The sequence below is a fragment of the Helianthus annuus genome, chromosome 13 (assembly GCF_002127325.2).
Source record: "Helianthus annuus cultivar XRQ/B chromosome 13, HanXRQr2.0-SUNRISE, whole genome shotgun sequence".
NCBI classification, from domain to species: Eukaryota; Viridiplantae; Streptophyta; class Magnoliopsida; order Asterales; family Asteraceae; genus Helianthus; species Helianthus annuus.
The window spans coordinates 4633327-4648558 of NC_035445.2; the positions used below are offsets into that span (position 1 = coordinate 4633327).

At 37.2% G+C, this 15232-nt stretch overlaps 1 protein-coding gene across 1 annotated transcript; it reads left to right on the forward strand.

Moving 5' to 3' along the window:
* The first annotated feature begins 1674 nt into the window (after nt 1-1674).
* Nucleotides 1675-14481, forward strand: LOC110897374 (protein VACUOLELESS1). The gene is made up of 15 exons (XM_022144127.2): nt 1675-2570; nt 4380-4670; nt 4770-4909; nt 6215-6320; nt 6849-6941; nt 7031-7120; nt 8110-8223; nt 8326-8433; nt 8934-9007; nt 9099-9153; nt 10293-10474; nt 10546-10675; nt 13264-13366; nt 13483-13580; nt 14021-14481. The coding sequence occupies exons 1-15, from the start codon at nt 1794-1796 to the stop codon at nt 14183-14185; spliced, it is 2526 nt and encodes an 841-aa protein (XP_021999819.1). The 5' UTR covers nt 1675-1793; the 3' UTR covers nt 14186-14481.
* Nucleotides 14482-15232: the final 751 nt, after the last annotated feature.

Sequence of the window (15232 nt, forward strand, 5' to 3'; positions counted from 1 at the left end):
TTATTTTCACACTCCTAGAACTATACGGCTTGTATAGAGTTATACGACCCTATAAGAGAATCTTGCACAACAAATGTCAGAGAATGTTTTTTGTCTCCATGTATACGAGCTGTATAACATTATACGACTCGTATACAATGTTATACGATCCAAGCCTCATATAATGTATATGACGCAAACTTCATATAATGTTATACGGCTCGTATAAAATGTTATACGACCTAAAATTTTATCCGTGTATCCTAGCCGTATAAACATTATACGAGCAGTATAACATTACACGACCAGATATTTGTCACTTCTGATTATTCCATACGAACCATATAACCTGTATAGAGAGTGTGAAAATAAAATTTTGATGGATACCTTTTTTTAATCTTAGAAATTAATTCTTCTATTCCCTTTCCAAAACTAAGTAAACTAGTATTTTGACCCGCCGCGCGTTGCGGCGGCGTCGAAACTTAAATTAACTCGAACTTGTACAGTCAAATACCTGACCCGACTCGTTTTCAAACAAAATTTAAGTCAAAAACATAGAATAACTGAAAACACACATAATATTATATTTGACTGGACTCATTATCGCGAAAAAATTACTTCAAAACTTTAACTAACTTCGATTTAAACCGAAACGTACTTAAAAATAAGCACGTAAGAACATAGTGTTTTTTAATTTAGAAAAAATATCGTGCGTTGCGACGGCATCCAAATATAAAGTAACTGAATTTATACCACCTAATAAAAGCATATTATATCTGATCCAAGTAACTTTTAAACAAAATTTATGTTATCACGTAGACCAACCTTCACAGTTCTTGTATATATAATTACAAAAGAAATAAAATATTACCTTTAGATGTATGTTTTAATTTTGAAAAGCTTGAAACTAAAAGAAAAATAAATTGCTAACTTAACAATAGGAGAAAAATTATAGCAATAGCATACTCTATATTTTTTGGATTTCAAGACATCTCCAAATGGACTTCAGCATCATATTCATATCCCATACATCACTTCTAATCGAAATATTATCTTAACTAAAATTATCACCCGCCGCAATGCAGCAGGGATTCATTTGTTATATATCAAATTAGATAAAAGTCAAATATCTCTTACATGACCGTGAACCTGTGTGTAAAACATAAAAAGAATAACTAAGTTGATCTCTGACCCGCGCGTTGCGACAGACTTATCAAACTGGGGAAATAGATGCGTTGCGAAAGGCCTGTCAAACGGGAAAAATAGATGAAAAAACGTTGAAACCGCACACGCACGTTGCGGCGTGTTAACTCGGAAAATTTAAAACGAAACGTTAAACGGAAAACTTGCGAAAGATGAAAAGTATAAGGGTCCAATGTTGAATGTTAAAAAATGTTAGGGTTAAATTGCAAATGATGTAAAACTTTGAGTTAAAAGTAAAAAAAAAATCAAAGTGATTAAATTGCAAAAGATATAAACTTTTGAATTATAAGTTAAAAATCAAACTAAGGGTTTCAAATTTCAAAGAATGAAACTTTAAACTTAATTTGCCAAAGATTTAAACTTTAGGGTTAGAAAGGAAAAATCTATTTTTTTTTTGAAAAACTCCCACAACATATGATACAACTTGCATATGCATATATATGTTGCTTTTTTATAGTTTATAATATTATCTCCCAAAACCAAAACTAATTTTAAAATATTATATTCTCTCCCAAACAAGAACTAAAAGTCTAAAATAATAATTGTATGCAAATACACACTTTAATTAATACCTAACCGGTCACCACCACCACTCACCACCACCGATCACCATGGCCGGCGTCTCCATCGCCGCCGAGTGGCAACTCCTCGGCGACAAGTACTACCGCAAGCCCGAAATCTACCAATTACGCTGGAAAAACATCGATCTCGCCCGCAACAAGGTCGCCTGCGCCCCATTTGGCGGTCCAATCGCCCTCATTCGCGACGACTCCAAAATCGTCCAACTTTACGCCGAATCCGCCCTCCGTAAACTCCGCATCTTCACCTCCTCCGGCCACCAGATCTCCGAAACCATCTGGCGGAACCCCGGCGGCCGGTTAATCGGCCTCTCATGGACCGATAATCAAACCCTAATCTGCATCACACAAGACGGCACCGTTTACAGGTACGACATTCATTGTAAACTAATCGAACCTAATGTTAGTCTAGGGCACGAGTGTTTTGAACATAGTGTTGTTGAGTGTGTGTTTTGGGGGAATGGAGTTGTGTGTATGAATGAGGCGTTTCAGTTGTTTTGTGTGAGTGATTTGGGGAACCCGAAAGTTAGTAAGTTAGCGGATACCGGGCTTGAGGAGTTTCCGGTGTGTATGGCGGTTATTGAGCCGCAGTATACGATGTCGGGGAATGTTGAGGTGTTGTTAGCGGTTGGGGATCATGTGTTGTTGGTTGAGGAAGATGGGGTGCAGACGGTTGGTGAAGGGTTGGGACCGTTGCAGAAGATGGTTGTTTCGCATAACGGGAAGTTGATGGCGTCGTTTACTCATGACGGGCAGCTTCTTGTCATGCCTACGGATTTTTCCAGCATTATTTTCGAGTACGCTTGTGAGGTTTGTTTCTAAAACTTTATAATTGAATTATGTAGTTAATATCGCGTGATATATCGGTTATCGGTCCCCTCGTGAGATATCGGTGCAAAATGTTGGTCAGAATATTGACACAGATTTTCCACCTTTCTTCTTAGTTCTACCCATGGTTTTAAAAAACGTTTGAGGTGTGCGCCTTAAGGCGCGCCTCGAGGCGAAACGGCCAAAAAACGAGTCTGAGGCGCGCCTCATGGTGTTTTTAATGTATATGCACCTCAGAGGGGCTGAGGCGCTAAGAAAGCTGCGCCTCAGGTGCGCCTCAGCGGATTTTGATAGTTGTTTTTGACTTTTTGTGTCAATTTCAAGCATTTCATGTCTTTTTAAGTGTGTTTTTGATGATTTTGATGAATCTGATGATAAAATTAGTTAGTATTATTATTTTTATAATATTTTATATTTATTTATTAATACCGCCTCGGCCTTACGCCTCGTTTCGCCTCGAGGCTTACGCCTCATGAGGCGAAGGGAAAACGCCTCGAAACTCGTTTCCGTTCATTTAAACCTTGGTTCTACCATTTGTCTTTCTTCTTAGAGTAAAGTCCTTTTTGAGTCCCTGTGGTTGAGTCCAAAAAACCTAAACTTGTTTTGATTTGAGTCCTAGTGGTTTCTAATCTTAACTTTTTGAGTCCAAAAGACAAACTTTGTTAGATTTTCGTAGTTATTTTTTATAAAATTACCAAAATACCCTTGATGGTGAGCAACTCCGGTGATCGGAAGCAGAAATGGATGAAGATGATTATGGCGATGTTTCTTGTGGATGTACGATGGAGATGGTGGTTTCGGTAGACGGTAGTGAAGGTCTACGTTGTTGTTAAGTGTGTTAAACAAAGATAAAGATGGATGTTGCTGTTAATGGTGACCGTTATGTGTTTAGCAGCGATCGAAGATGGGTGGTTCATGCTGAATTGGTGATGTTGATGGCGAGGTAAGAGGTTATATGATGGGTGGTAAGGGTATATGCAAATTTATATATTTTGTTTTTATTTTTTTGTGGTAAGGGTATTTTGGTAATTTCATAAAAACTAACTTTGAAAATATAACAGAGTTTGTCTTTTGGACTCAAGAAGTTAAGATTAGAAACCATGGGGACTCAAATCAAAACAAGTTTAGGTTTTGGTCTCAAATAGTTAAAATGACTAAACCACAGGGACTCAAAAAGGACTTTACTCTTCTTCTTATTGCTGCGATTAGTGTTTTAAGTCTTAATTGTTAAGTGTTGTGCTTTAAGTCTTAATCGGTTCCTACTTGCTACAATTGTAGTGTTTTGCAAGTTGCAAAAGGATAGTTTGTTAATTGCTATATATATATAAATGCAGCATGATATTAAAAATTACGGATATCCCACCGCGATAACTATGCAGTTAATCTCGGTGATATATCGGTTATATCGGTCATATCGGTCCCCTAGTAAAATATCGGTCTCAAAATATCGGTACCGATATTATCGGCGATATTGACCGATATAACCGATATATCACCGAGATTTGACCGATATATCACCGATATAATCGATATATCACCAATATATCACTGAATTATTAGTATTAAATTGCTATATATATAAATTCTACATTGTATTAAAATCACCGATATCCCACCAATATCTCACCGAGATAACCTATATCTCAAATATCGGTCCTCGACCGATATCCAATATTTTACCGCATTAACTGCATAGCGTGATAACCGATATCTCAAATATCGGTCCTTAACAGATATCCATTTTTTCCCGCATTAACTGCTTAGTAATTGAATACACAATGTTTTGTATAGTCTGCACTTGCTCCGGAGCAACTTGTTTGGTGTGGGATGGACAGTGTGTTACTGTACTGGGATGATATGCTTCTGATGGTGGGCCCATATGGAGATCCGGTTCGTTATCTTTATGACGACCCGATTATCCTTATCCCGGAGTGTGATGGAGCGAGGATATTGTCCAACTCGAACATGGAGTTTCTACAACGGGTCCCGTCTTCTACCGAGTCGATCTTTAAGATTGGGAGCACAGAACCAGCAGCTTTGTTGTATGATGCTTTGGATCATTTCGACCGACGAAGTGCAAAGGTAGGAAATTTGTATAATAATAATCATACATGTTATGGTACGTATGATTATGATCGTTGTTATATTTTTGGTAGAAATTCTAATGTCGGTTTATTGCAGGCTGATGAAAATTTGAGATTGATACGCTCATCACTGCCTGAAGCTGTTGAAGCCTGTGTTGATGCTGCAGGTCACGAGTTTGATCCTTCGCTGCAACAGACGTTACTTAGAGCTGCGAGCTATGGCCAAGCGTTTTGTAGGTTAGTTTTGATGGTAATATATATAGGGGAAGGTTAACGTACAACATTCCTTAACGTGTGATGGTACGATATGAAGTTAAGCATGTTATAAAACTGAAAACCCTAATCACGCATGTTGAAAATCCATAAATAACGCATGGTTATGATTTTTCAACATGCGTGATTCTTGGTTTTAAAAAGCGAGAGGCGCACAAAAGCGACGAGGTCTAAAATTGAGGCGCGAAGCGCAACGCGCAAAAGCGGTGGGCTTTTCGTACCCGAGGCGCAAGATGTTTATATAATTTTTTTTATATATCCCATAGGTTTTTAGCTTCCTTTAACCAAAATATAGCTATAAGTAAGGCTTTTATACCATTTTAACTACATGTACAAGTCAAAAAACCCAAGGTACAACATTTTTATGCAGTAAAATGCCTAGGGTACATGAGGCGCGCGCCTCAGGCCAAAAAGCCCACAAAAAAACATCAAAAATGCGCTTTTTTGGCGCTTCCTGTAAAAACACAAGGCGAGAAGCCAAAAAGCCCAAGACCCTGCGCCTTGTTGCGCCTTGCGCCTAGGCGCGCCTAGGGCGCGCTTTTTAAAACCCAGGCGTGATTATGGTTTTGTTCATGCGTGATTACGGTTTTGAGTTAATAACATGCGTAATTTCATATCGTACATATCATACGTTAAGGAACATTGTATTTTACACTTTCACTATATATATAGGATCAGGATCAAGAGAAAACTCCTACGAGTTGTGAGAACTTAGAGAACTCCGACTTGTCGTGCGAGTTTTGCCCGCATTTTTTTCACACACCTAGATTAAAATGTTACAAACACAACTGTAAAAATAAAAAAAAATCGAAGTGGCGTTTTTGGCCTCTTTAAGCTGTTGTAAAAAGCTGCTGACATCAGCATGAATCAGCATTTAAACCACATGTAAGCGTTCTTTACGGGTGGTGTAAATCAACAAAAACTATTTTTTGGTAAAAGGTTATTTTTTTAGGATTTTTGGTAAAAGGTTATTTTTTTAGGATTTTTGGTTAAAAAAAAAAAACCTGTTGTAAGGCCGAGTTCTCTAAGTTCTCACAACTCGTAGGAGTTCTGCATTTTACCCTAACCCTATATATATGGAACTCAAAGTAAGAGGTATAGAAAGCAACAAATGAATAATTATTAGTTACTACTCAACAATAATAGCATTGTTGCCGACATACGTTTACGGTCATGAAGAATGTTATCTGCTGGAGAATCCCGTAATAGAATTTAAGTTTTTTTTTCTATTTTTTGTTTACGTTAGTGATATCCAGTTGGCTTTGGCAGCCAATTTCAGCGTGAAAGCATTCAGGAAATGAGTAAAACACTACGGGTTTTAAACGCTGTTCGCAGCCCAGAGATTGGTATTCCACTCAGTATACATCAATACAAGGTTTCTAAATTCTAACCACCTTAACATGATTCAGCTACATGATTCATCTTTAATATCTTTTTATAAAATTAAGAGTGAATTTCAAGGATTGTCCTTTATCTTTATACCCATTTTCAGGCGTTGTCCTTTATGTTCAAAATTGACGAGTTTTGTCCTTTATGTTTTTATATCATACACGTTTTATCCTTTAGGTCTAACCCAGTTAGTTTTTTCAGTTAAATTTGGTAATGTGCTTTGCACATGAGGGCATTTTTGTCAATTCAAAGGTAAGTTCAATGGCAGATTTACAGCTCAAAGCTTCTGCAACCTTTGAATTGACAAAAATGCCCTCATGTACAAAGTACATGACCAAATTTAACTGAAAAAACAAACTGGGTTAGGCCTAAAGGACAAAACGTGTATGATATGAAAACATAAAGGACAAAACTCGTCAATTATGAACATAAAGGACAGCACCTGAAAATGGGTATAAAGATAAAGGACAATCCTTGAAATTCACTCTAAAATTAATATATTTTCTGCTTTTAGTTGCTCACGCCGTCAGTTTTGATCGGCCGATTGGTTAATGCCCACCAACATCTGTTAGCACTCCGGATATCAGATTACCTTGGAATGAATCAAGTAAGTTCTATGATCTTTTCGTTCTATATGACAATCGGAAAAATTTATTTATTTAACCTATTAAATTAATTCTTTTGACTTTTATGCAGGAAGTGGTTATCATGCACTGGGCTTGTGCAAAGTTATCAGTATCATCGGCGATTCCTGATGCTACTCTTCTTGAAATTTTACTAGATAAGGTGTGCATACTGCGATGTTTTACACACAATTAACCGTGCCGTCTTAATTATTGTAAGAGTAAAATGCCATTTTTGTCCCTGAGGTTTGGTCACTTTTGCGACTTTCGTCCAAAGGTTTGGTTTTCCGCGTCTGGATCCAGAAGGTTTGAAATCTTGCCATTTTCATCTGACTCGTTAACTCCATCCTTTTTTCTCCGTTAAATGAGGGGCATTTCCGCCTTTTTAGACATTTTTTATTAAAATAAAAAACACTAAGAAATAAAGATCCACATCTGTTGACTTTCTCCCCACCCAAACCCCAAAAAAATGTCTAAAAAGATGACAATACCGCTGACTGAACGTTAAAAAAATGGATGAAGTTAATGTATCGGATGAAAATGGCAAGATTTTAAACCTTTTGGATCCAGATGTAGAAAACCAAACTTTTGGACGAAAGTCGCAAAAGTAGCCAAACCTCAGGGACGAAAATGGCATTTACACACAGTTAACCATGCAGTCTTAATTATTGTAAGAGTAAAATGCCATTTTCCCTGTGGTTTGGTCACTTTTGCGATTTTCGTCCAAAGGTTTGGTTTTCTGCGTCTGGATCCAGAAGGTTTGAAATCTTGCCATTTTCATCTGACTCGTTAACTCCATCCTTTTTTATCCGTTAAATGAGGGGCATTTCCGTCTTTTTAGACATTTTCTATTAAAATAAAAAAACACTATAAGAAATAAAGATCCACATCTGTTGACTTTTTCCCCACCCAAACCCTTTAACTGTCACAAAAAAAATGTCTAAAAAGACGGCAATACCGCTGACTGAACGTTAAAAAATGGATGGAGTTAATGTATCAGATGAAAATGACAAGAATTTAAACCTTTTGGATCCAGATGTGGAAAACCAAACTTTTGGACGAAAGTCGCAAAAGTAGCCAAACCTCGGGACGAAAATGGCATTTACTCTTGTTGTAATTTAAATGTAATAGCCAACTGTTTTGGAATTTCAGTTAAAGTTGTCTAGAAGCATTTCGTATGCTGCAGTTGCTGCTCATGCAGATCAGATTGGTCGCCGGAAATTAGCAGCTATGTTAGTCGAACATGAGCCTCTTTCCTCAAAGCAGGTACTCCACTTTTGTTTGTTTTTATTTAAAATAGCGTTTACAGAATATATATATATATAACGTATACATATGTTACACAAGAAACTATGGTTGACTTTTCAGGTTCCTCTGTTACTCGGTATAGGGGAAGAAGATACAGCCTTATCAAAGGCAACCGAAAGTGGTGATACCGATCTTGTCTATCTTGTTCTGTTTCACATATGGCAGAAGGTATTAGTTTTTGTACAATTATAAGTTCGCATAATCTATGTTGTCAAAGACGCAAGGCGCAAAAACGCGTGGGCTTTTTTAAGAAAAGCGCACATAGAGAAAAAAATATAAAAAATATGTTATGCTTTGAAAAATATAAAAAAATATAAAAATGAGTTTCTGAGCTTGAATTTAGTTGAACTCGTGCGTGCCCGCACGAATGCAGCTCCGGAAACCCGGGCCCGCGTGAGCCAGTTTTTCACGCCCTCGGTTTCGTTTTTAATATGGTCATTTGTTCTGTTTTACCTTTTTCCTGTGCCTCAACCACGTTTTTTGCGTCTAGGCGCGCGCTTTTTGCGCCTCAGAACCGTTTTTTCAAAAAAAAGCCCGTTTTTGCGCCTAGGCTACCACCAGGCGCTGTAGGTGCGCCCGGGCGCCTAGGCGCGCGCTTTTTGCGCTTTTGACAACATAGCGCATAATGTCAAATTGTTAGTTTAATATGATTTTTTTGACTTATACAGAGGCCAGCACTGGAGTTATTTGGAATGATACAAGCTAGACCTCTTGCGCGCGACTTATTTATATGTTATGCACGGTGAGTCAGGATAGCTTAAGATTTTCTTGTTATTCACATTATTCCAATTTAATATAAAATGAAATTTTTAACATCGGTGTTTAATGCACAGATGCTATAAGCATGAGTTCTTGAAGGATTTCTTTCTTTCTACCGGTCAGCTTCATGTAAGCTCGCTTCCTTAATTAAACTTGATTACTTCCTCATTTTTTCTAGGGTTGTTAAACGGGCCATGTTCGCGAACCCGAAAATTTTAGACAAACCTGAACCTTAAAATCGTGTCATATATATGAACCCGAACACGACCTGAATATTAGTGGGTTGACCCAAACAATCAAACACGACCCATTCAACCCGGATTTTTTAATTTTTTCCCCACAAATTGATATATTAAAATTACTAAAAAACATAGAGGTATATAATACAATTACATTTAAATTATAGGCAAATTGGATTTAAATAATCCCAGCTTTCTCAATTTGGCCGATAATAATCTCAACTTAGTTATTGGCCGATAATAATCCGAACTGGTCCACTTTTGGCCGATAATAGTCCCAACTTTCTCAATTTGGCCCATAATAATCTCAACTCAGTTATTGGCCAATAATAATCCGAACTGGGCCACTTTTGGCCGATAATAATCCGCCGTTAAAACTTACCTCGAAACGATGCTTCAAACGGCTTGATTTTTGTTAACTGGAAGTTTAAACACCCGAATTGAAGCACCGTTTTCGTCGTTTGGGGCAGTATTTCGAGGTAAATTTTACATCAATCGACTTGTATCCTCGTTCTCATCAAAAGCCCTAAAACATCAGTTTGTAATTCGGAAAAAAACTTAACTCCGTTAAGCTATATCTAACGCAGTCTATTATCGGCCAAAAGTGGACCTGTTCGGGGCCAATAACTGCGTTGGGATTATTATCGGCCAAATTGAGAAAGCTGGGATTATTTAAATCCAATTTGCCTAAATTATGAAATCTTATGTCAATTTCTCTTTATGTTATAATTATGGCATTAAATACACACCCAGTTTAATTTATGTCATAAAACATATTGTAAAAAAGTATAATAAAATATAAATAGGTTAAACAGGTCAACTCGCCAACCGACCAGGTTGACCCGAACCCAGCCCGTTTAGCTAAAGGGGTTCGCGGGTTCAACCTGAAATTGAATCAACCCGTTTAGACTAAACCCAAACCCGCGAATTTCGTGTTAGGTTCGTGTCATGTTAGAAATTCACATCCTTAGTTTAAAAATGTCTGTACCACTATCTACTGTTGCATAACAGGTTTTTTTAATGTTATAGGATGTTGCTTTCTTATTATGGAAAGAATCATGGGAAACAGCGAAGAATCCAATGGCGAGTAGAGGATCTCCACTTCATGGTCCACGAGTAAAACTCATCGAGAAAGCTCAAAATCTTTTTGCGGAAACCAAGGAACATGTTTTTGAGTCAAAGGCTGCTGAAGAGCATGCAAAATTACTAAAGTAAGAATTGTTTTTATAAGATTGATATATTTGTATGTATATTGTATCATTATTTTTTAAATTTAATGCAGATTGCAGCATGAGCTGGAAGTAAGTACAAAGCAACCTATATTTGTCGATTCAAGTATTAGTGATACAATTCGGACATGCATAGTATTGGGCAATCATCGGGCTGCTCTAAAAGTTAAAACCGAATTTAAGGTAAGAGATCACTATCTGAATTACGGGATTGTTTGAGTCGATCACCATTGGATAAACAAAACCAAAAACACCATGGACTAAAAACACTCGGTTGAAATGTATTTTTTAATATCAATATGGTACTCATATTAAAGATAAAAAAAACGCTCGTTATTATGGTGTACTTTAAAAAAAACCCGTTTATGTATAAAAAAGTTATTTTCTAAAAAAGATGGGAAGTTGCATTGTGGGTTTCTGAATTTAAGACACAGCGAAATTACATATACCCCTATGCCATTAAATCAGTCAATACTCATCTTTCTATACTAATAAACAAAAATCCTTTTTGGACACGTGTCATTCTCTGGTAATTTCTCTTTTACTAAATAATAATAATAATATTAAACATCAATTTAACTAAATTTATTTATCTCTTTTGTTTTCATAATCTGAAATTGATTTCTTTTTTAACTCTAAAGTTTCAATCTTTGGCAATTTAAGTTTAAAGTTTCAATCTTTGGTATTTTAACCCTTTGATTAATTTGATTTTTCACTTCTAATTCAATAGTTTTCATCTTTTTGCAATTTAACTCCTTTAATTTTTTTTTTTTACTTTCAACCCAAAACTTTTCATCTTTCGCAATTTAATCTCAACATTTTTTTTACTTTCAACTTTAGTCTCTTATATACTTTTCATTTTTCATAAGTTCTCCGTTTAACGTGTCGTTCTAAATTTCCGAGTTAACACGTCGCAACGTGCGCGTGGGGTTCAACGTTTTTTCATCTATTTTTTTCCTGTTTGACATGTCCGTCGCAGCGCGTCTATTTTTCCTGTTTGATAGGTCTGTCGCAACGTGCGATTGATTATTTTTTTATCGGTTTTACACATAGGCTCGTGGTCATGTGAGAAATATTCGCCTTTCATCTAACATAATATATAACTAATGAATCCCCCGCCACATTGCGGCGGGTGGTAATTCTAGTTAGATTAGATTATATATTAAAATACAAGTGAATTGCACCGGTGAGTTTTTCTTTTTTCTCCAACTAACCACAAGCTTTTTTTATTTTCTCAAATTGACCACAAGCTTTTCCTTTTTCCCTAATCAACACTTTTAAATTTCACTATGCCATTAACATATATTAAGTAATGTATTTATTGATCTAAATATAAACATCTTATAAAATAATCTTATAAGTTTTAAACAAAGCCGTGTTCGTAATTGAGCAACTATTTTACATGGATTCCGCCCGGATATCGGTATTGTTACTATTGTAAGCGTTACCGATATCCATTTTTATAGTTTTTTTTTTCGATGTAAAACACGTGTCGACATCCTTTTGGGTATATCACTATTGTTTCTTTTTCGGTTGCAACAGGCATCTGTACCATAATGATACTTTAACGAAACGAACCAATGCCGATCAAATTCCCGCCGCGTAGCGCGAGTAATTTTACTAGTTAAAAGTAAAACACAATTTACAAAGATGCCACTAATCAATCTCATCCATCCAAAATTACAATCTAACGGTCCATTGAACTTCTTAAGACTTCTTAGGTAAAACACCCTTTGTAGACTAAGGTGGTGTTTGTTTTTCTAAAAAAGATCTGCGCAGGCTCTTCTGTCTGCGCCGCGCAGACCACGCACAGACATTGCCATCTGCAGACTGTTTGTTTTTCCGAAGACGTTTCATAAAAAAACGTCTGCGCAAGCTCTTCTTGGTGCAGACTTGGCCAAGCCACTTCTAAGGTCTTCTAAGGTCTGCACTCTGCAGAGGGTTAAACACCACCACCACTGTCCACCACCCACCACCGTCCATCACCACCACCACCGTCCACCACTGTCCATCAACACCACCCACCACCTCCACGTCCACCACCCACCACCACCCTCCGTCCACGTCCACCACCACCGTCCAACAACACTACCACCACCCACCACCACCGTCCGTACACCACCACCGGTTTATTTTAGAAGTCTACATACGCTAAAAAACAGTCTTCTTCTTGCATACTGCAGAGGTTTGGTCCACCTCTTCTTCTACAGATGTCTGCAGATGTCGTCCGCAGACTGCAAGACATTTTACCTCTTAAAAAACAAACAGCACCTAACTCTACCCATTCAAGTTATCTATGTTGTCAAACGCGCAAAAAGCGCGCGCCTAGGCGCAGCGAGGCACAGCTATAGCGCCTGGTGGCAGCCTAGGCGCAAAAATGGGTTTTTTTGAAAAAAGCGGTCTGAGGCGCAGGAAAGGCGCGAAAAAAGCCTGAGGCGCAGCGCAAAAAACAGGGAAAAAACGAAAAAAAAGAGGAAAAAACGAAACTGAGTGAAGCCCGGGTTTTTCGGAGCTGCATTCGTGTCCGCAGGTGCGGGCACGCATGAGTTCAACCAAATTCCAGCTCAGAAACTCATTTTATATTTTTTTCTCTATGTGCGCTTTTCTTAAAAAAGCCCACGCTTTTTTTGCGCCTTGCGCCTAGGCTCCGGGCGAGGCCGATGCGCCTCGCCTGCGCCTTGCGTCTTTGACAACATAGCAAGTTATATTATTTTAGACATCTTTTTTTGGTATGAATTCCCAACTTATTGATGTAACATACTTTTAATCAGGTTTCGGAGAAACGATGGTATTGGCTCAAAGTTTTCGCGTTGGTAACAATAAGGGACTGGGATGCGTTGGAGAAGTTTTCTAAGGAGAAACGGCCTCCAACTGGTATGGTTTTCTACGCCGTTTTGAATCCTTTTTTTTTCGTACATATAGAATGAAAAAGAAATTTAAACTGAAAATAAAGTAAATGCATTTTTTTTATTTCCGGTGTGGTATTATAGGTTTTAAGCCATTTGTGGAGGCTTGCATTGATGCTGATGAAAAAAGTGAAGCCGTTAAGTATATTTCAAAGCTTGCAGATCCTCGTGAGAAAGCAGAGGTATTTTTATATTGAGTAAATTACACGAATGGTCCCTGTGGTTTACCAAAATTTAGGATCTAGTCCCTAGCTTTCCAAAAAGTACACGGATGCTCCCTGTGGTTTGCATTTTGTAACGCATTTAGTCCCCAACTTTTTCCAAAGTATAGGTAGCAAAATGATCCGGCTATGTTGGGTAACGGGTCAAAATAGGTGTTTCTAGCCCGGGTCAAGTAAGTCAGATTGGGTTGGGTCAAAGTCAAACAAAACACTTTTATTTTCTCGTTTTGAATTTTATATTAGTTTATAGAACTTTATTGTCATTTCATTTTGATTAAGCGCTTTTAAAAGGTTTTATACATTTCCGTTGACTTTAAACCCGTTGACTTGTTCGTTTAGCTCGTTTCTTTTTAGCTTTAGTTATTTGCAGTAGGCATAAAAAAAAGTGTATGTGTGAACAGGCGTATGCACGAATAGGCATGGCAAAAGAAGCAGCTGAAGCTGCGTCACAGAGTAAAGATGGCGAGTTGTTGGAGCGCCTTAAAAACACTTTACAACAGAATACAACTGCTTCTTCGATTTTTGATACTCTCAGGGACCGACTCTCATTCCCAGGCGTTTCGTAGTCTTCATGACGTGTGCACGTGCGTTTTGATCTTTATTTGCGGGTAATTAAATTGTCAATAAAAATTAGTCTGTGTGTAAAAGTGTGTTGTAATAACAAATTTATCGATTCTGGAAATTTTCTGCTTCTTAATCGGGTGTGTGTGTGTTAATTTATGTTTTTGGCTTGTAAGTCGTTCAATAGAAGGAAAACGTTTTGGATTTCGGTTTTAGTTTCTTGTTCATAAATTTGAATTTGTGAAAAGTTTGTATCGATGAAGTTGATGTTGAATTTGATCCTTGTTGCATTGTGTTTTTACATCCCACTGCTTTGGCTATGCCTATGAATGATTTTATATGCCACATAATGGAAGATTTGGTACAAATCTGATAAAATTTAATGATTAAAAAAAATAAAAAATATCACATTTGGTGGTCAAATAGCATAATCCTCAATTTAGAAAGACCAAAAATCAAATCAGAGGTATCTGGTTTGTCATTTTATCTTAAGATATTGTAATTTGTGTTAATCATGTTTGATTTTTTTTTTTTTTTTGAACGGCCAATGAATTCTCTAAACACCACATCGGGGTACACTCGTCTCCGAACTGGGGAAAACCCTCACCTAGGACAGGCCCATTCAGTTCAAGCATCGAACTAGCGATCGCCGCCTACTCGTCCGGTCTCCTATCATCACCAGGTGCCGCTGAAAACTAATGAAGAGAAGCAGGAATTGAACTTGGGTCTTTTGGAAACCCAAGTCTCTCCCTTACCACTGCACCACAAGCTCATCGGCAATCATGTTTGATTTCTGTTTGTTTTCTCAAAGAAGTTGATGTGGGGTGACGGTGGTGGTGGACTGGTGGTGAACCTAAAATGATGACAAACACAACTCGTTTAATCTGAATATTTTATTTTAATTTTTCCATATTGGCAATATACAAATACAAATTTACAATTAAAAACACAAACCTACATAAAACAATCATAAACTGTAAAACCCAATTCTTGATTTTTTTTTATGCATATTAACATTAACACTATAAATTACAAACTTTTAGTAAAAAATA